The sequence below is a fragment of the Glossina fuscipes genome, unplaced genomic scaffold, assembly GCF_014805625.2.
Source record: "Glossina fuscipes isolate IAEA_lab_2018 unplaced genomic scaffold, Yale_Gfus_2 100894, whole genome shotgun sequence".
Lineage (NCBI taxonomy): Eukaryota > Metazoa > Arthropoda > Insecta > Diptera > Glossinidae > Glossina > Glossina fuscipes.
In genome coordinates, this window is record NW_024005407.1 from 1 (window position 1) to 4,567 (window position 4,567).

The 4,567-nt window shown below is 32.3% G+C and overlaps 2 protein-coding genes across 2 annotated transcripts; one reads left to right on the forward strand and one right to left on the reverse strand.

Annotated features, from left to right (window-relative positions):
- Window positions 1-239: 239 nt before the first annotated feature.
- LOC119644240 (anaphase-promoting complex subunit 15-like) lies at window positions 240-1,104 on the reverse strand. Its single transcript, XM_038043772.1, has 3 exons — window positions 858-1,104; window positions 642-729; window positions 240-581 (listed from the first exon to the last, which is right to left on the reverse strand). The coding sequence occupies exons 1-3, from the start codon at window positions 978-980 to the stop codon at window positions 418-420; spliced, it is 375 nt and encodes a 124-aa protein (XP_037899700.1). The 5' UTR covers window positions 981-1,104; the 3' UTR covers window positions 240-417.
- Window positions 1,105-1,765: 661 nt separating this feature from the next.
- LOC119644241 (ubiquitin-like protein 5) lies at window positions 1,766-2,337 on the forward strand. The gene is made up of 4 exons (XM_038043773.1): window positions 1,766-1,849; window positions 1,955-2,093; window positions 2,156-2,244; window positions 2,301-2,337. Exons 1-3 carry the CDS (start codon window positions 1,811-1,813, stop codon window positions 2,197-2,199), a joined length of 222 nt encoding a protein of 73 aa, XP_037899701.1. The 5' UTR covers window positions 1,766-1,810; the 3' UTR covers window positions 2,200-2,244; window positions 2,301-2,337.
- Window positions 2,338-4,567: the final 2,230 nt, after the last annotated feature.

The following is a 4,567-nucleotide window of genomic DNA, read 5'->3' on the forward strand; positions in this document are numbered from 1 at the left end:
TTGGATCTTTGTTCGATAATTGATAGTTGAGACAGTTTAAAACAAGTCTGCTTTGACCGTAGATGCCATTGCATTCGGTTTGACCGCATTCGTCAATATCTCGATGAATTCGGAGAGTATGATAAACGTTTCCACATTTGTTTCATATTCTTTTTTATAAAAGTATTTCGTGTAGATTCTCTGAGAATCTTATTGAAAATCTTGTTGATAATTGTTAGGATTCTTATCCTTTTCTGTAGTTTTTATGTGTAAAGCTATCTTTATTGGGTCGCACGTAAATCTCAATAACAATACTTTCTTTTGTAATAAACATAAGGTTTTTGCACTCTGTTTTCTAGAAATACAATTTAAATGGTCAACATAAGTGCGTTAATTGTGTATTCAATTTAGTTATTATTATAGTATATATGTTCATTATTAAGATCCGACCACAGCAGCGGATAGATCGTCATTCAAGTTAATCTCGTCGCCGGGTGAATATGAACCGAGAGCAGATCTCTCTACTATGCCTGGTATGGCTCGATCAATTGTGTCATCGTCCTCATCTTCGTGACTGTCGGATTCATCGCTATCGTCATTCGCTAAAATATGAAAAATTCTTTGTATTTCCACAAATAAATTATTCTTATTCAAAAACTCACCGTCTTCGTCATCAGTTTCTGTGCCAATCATGGTTAATACCTTTCCTAGCGGATGTATATCTGAAGCCGTATTTTTCACATTCTCTAGCTAAAATGAACGTTAAAAAACTATTTTGGATAAATATAGGTATACATATATGTTTATATATTTGGGAATTTTAGGAATGAACGGATTAACGCGCTAATGTATTCGTCTTAAACGGAAAGTCCTACTACCCATGTATGATGTTCTCGTTCATATTTAAGAATTTCGGCTTCTTCATTAATTGGAGCGCCGTCAAACCATATGCAATTAGCTATTGGTGGCTTTAATGACGGAAAAAATGGTATTATCGACATTTGGGTTAAACTATCCGTCGACAAATTATCAAAGCGATTCTGATTGATTTTTGTTTTATTTCTTAAATAATGTTTGTTTTTCTTTTAACAAATAGTGTTGCTGTTTTAGGAGAAAAATGTAGTAATAATCAATAATAGTAGGAATTTCTCTCGCGTCACAGTTGCATTTTTCAGCATCGATCGTTAACCATAACGTGGCTTAAGCTAGTTGCAAATAAATTATATTTTCCACCCAACTAACATCGGACAACTCTACTAATTTTAGCATTAACAGCAGATCGGCAGTATACCGATTAGAAATTTAGCAATTTTTTTGTTAAAGTCAAATGAAAAAATAATAACAATAGCTTTTCGAAGCTGATAATTTATATAAAAAAGAGCGAAAGAATGAAATAAATACGTATATAACTTCGATCTCCTAAAACTTCTTCATACTGATTTAGATATAATTCATGGTAGGATTTTTAAGATATCAGATCAATTGTCTATGTACTTCATGTGAACCGCTGAAGAATCTTATTGTTTAATTTAAATTGAAGTATGTAAGTTTAAATCTAATTAAGTATTCTTTCGTGGAAAAATCGTATTGCTGCTCGTAACCAATTTTCGTAAAGCAAAGCGGACAATTCACTGCAGCGTATCAGTTGTGCAAAGCTAGAGTTGTTAGATGAAAACAATCAATTTATGCTTTCGCTATTCGGTAAGTACGAAATTTTACAACTGGGGCTTTAATCTCTTGTTTTGCATGCAGTGAAACATTTGTTGCTTTTCACTTATCGAAGTATTTGAGTTGGTGTGATGTTAAACAAAGTGGAAAAAAATCTAAAAACATGATTGAAATTACTTGTAACGACCGTTTGGGTAAAAAGGTAACATTCCATCCATTAACGCTGTATTTGATTTTTGCATTTTTCCTCTCCAAACAAACGTCACGACAAACTTGGATATTGTTATTAATTACAATTTTATTTTAGGTTCGCGTAAAATGCAATCCTGATGATACTATTGGTGATCTGAAGAAATTGATTGCTGCACAGACTGGGACTAGATATGATAAAATTGTTCTCAAAAAATGGTACACTATCTATAAGGATCCAATTAAGTTATCGGACTGTAAGAAAATAATTTCTTGTTTTTTTATACATTGCATGTTCATAGGCTTACATTTTTTGCAGATGAGATTCACGATGGAATGAATTTAGAGCTGTACTACCAATAAATATTAGTTTTATATTGGAGAAAACACTTGTACTTTTTGGATTTTGTACGTAGCTATACATTAATATCGTTATTTTAATAAAAGTTTGTTTTGATTTTCAGTTTTTAAATGAATGGAATTCAATGGCAGTAATTTTGTCGGTTTTTTTTATATTAGTATGTGAAAAGAATGCGGGGAATAAATATAATATTGTTCATTTTGCTAAAGTTTTATCAGAAAACTTTTAAAAAATTGTAAGTGCTCTCATGTTTACTTCTATATGCCCTTCTCCCCCCTTTATATACGCACTGAACGCTTACAAGAAGATAAATTAATTTGCTACTAGTTTAATGTGGGTTAAAATAATTTTGAAACGCAAGCAACTAATATGTGTGAGGCTTTATGAAGCAGTAAGAAGACTACATTAGCAACTAAAATAGAGGAAATCGTCATGTTTCTTGCCCAAGTGATGTAATAAATTTGTCATATATGTAGCGGAGATCCATCATGTATTTATTATGGGTGTGATTAGCACCCTCTGACGAAAACGATGTCATAACTTTGCGTATACGATATTGGTCTCTAAAACGCCCTGGCCAATCTTTTCGCGGTAAGTAAAAGAAAAATGCTAATTCGGCTCGTTGTCTCATCCATGATTACGAAAAAACAATCTACGTATTGATGAAATCGAACCAAAAGTAGAATCGTTGGATATATAAAGAGGTTATGTGAAGTTTCAAATAGCTATCTAAAGACAACAACTAATTGAAAATCTGCAATTTCGATTCAAAAATGTTGTTCTCTTGATTCTGTCAGTTTTTGGGTAAATATAAATGCACGAATACATACGTGTCTACAAATACACTGTAATGATTTTCACTGTGGCTCTTTCTTATAAATCATTGAAATTTTAAAATCTTTTCATTAAAAAAATAAATACCTCAGAGTTTAACGTAACATTTACTTATATATATTTTGAAAAAGCTATTTGCATTTTCGATCATTCTGGGTTATGGCTAACATCGTAGCCATAACGAACAACAAAATTTCAATATTTATTATTCCCGTCCTTAGTAGGATGGATGACTCCCGTTATTTGAGGTAAGAAAATAAAATAAATAATGAAAGTAAAAAATAAAGCGTTTGCAAATCTCCCAAATCCATCGAAAAGAGAATTGCAACCAATTCTCAATTATTTCAATTTAAAAAAAATAAACCCACAAACCATTCTGTATAATTTTCAGTGTTTAAGAACGGCAAGACCAACGATACGAAACCAAGAGTTTTAGCAAATTTCGAAATCGCTTCAATATACTTATCAGCATTCTAAAAGATCTTGCGCATAGCAGAGACTACCACAGCAGCTCCAGCCATAGCACCGCGGTATTCCCCATGCCAGAAGCGAGACGAAGACACATGCCACCAGTTTATCGAATCGGAAAGAGAGATTTATTATTGTAGAAATTTTTCTTTCTGCTGAAAAAATTCACCTATAAATAGCAAGATTGGTTTATCTTTTGGTCCAGCGTCACAATAACTGTTTTGGCTTTTTAACAGGCCACGTAGCCTGGCATCGAATTTTGGCAAACCATGGAGTTCTAGTAAATTTATTAAATATATTCGTTTGTAAATTTATATTGCTTGTTGTCGTTGTAATGTCAGAGAGACAAGGCGCTACCTTCAGCGGCTTTGCTCGGGATATTCCATCGAATCTACGAGCATTCCACAAAAATTATATCAGAAAAAATTTATTTGAATAGAATTTTATTTGGACGTTGAAGGTGTGTATATTAACCAGTAATGTAAAATTAAGCAAGCATAGTTCGGCTGAAATGAGAACATTTTTGGGATAAATTTAGGGAAGAGAGCTAATTGAATGCTAAAGGTAAGCAATAATAGAAAACTACCACGAGTTGGGCGAATTTGCTTCTTTTTTAATAAAGCAACTCGACGCAAATGAAGGCCATCTTTTGCTTTAAAGCAAAATATTTTAAGAAAAAAATTTTATTTTCTGAGGTATGCCAAATGGATGGCACAAATATACAAATTAAAAAAAGAAAATTGCAACTGATTGTTCGGGCAAAGCAACGCATGCGTTAAAGACAAATTCGCGATCACTTTTGCTTGAGCCTTTTGCAAGCTTGATTTTTAACGAATGAATCAAATAAATCGAGTAAAGATCATACATACATATATAATTATCTCCCTGTGTAAGTTCCCTTCTTTACAATATAACGTCGATTTTCGCGTATTCTTTAACCCTAATATATTTATGCAATTTAGTTAAATGAATTTTTTCATTTTCTTTGAGTTCTTAATTTGGTTTTGCATGGTTTTTGGAATTGGATCTTTGTTCGATAATTGATAGTTGAGACAGTTTAAAACAAGT

Bases quoted from the DNA above. Each gene is read 5' to 3' on its own strand.
- LOC119644241 (XM_038043773.1), top strand. From the start codon at position 1,811: ATGATTGAAATTACTTGTAACGACCGTTTGGGTAAAAAG. The intron at 1,850-1,954 runs GTAACATTCCAT...ATTTTATTTTAG, and splicing joins ACGACCGTTTGGGTAAAAAG to GTTCGCGTAAAATGCAATCC. The intron at 2,094-2,155 runs GTAAGAAAATAA...CATTTTTTGCAG, and splicing joins TCCAATTAAGTTATCGGACT to ATGAGATTCACGATGGAATG.
- LOC119644240 (XM_038043772.1), bottom strand. From the start codon at position 980: ATGTCGATAATACCATTTTTTCCGTCATTAAAGCCACCAATAGCTAAT. The intron at 730-857 runs GTAGTAGGACTT...CGTTCATTTTAG, and splicing joins AACGAGAACATCATACATGG to CTAGAGAATGTGAAAAATAC. The intron at 582-641 runs GTGAGTTTTTGA...TTCATATTTTAG, and splicing joins AGAAACTGATGACGAAGACG to CGAATGACGATAGCGATGAA.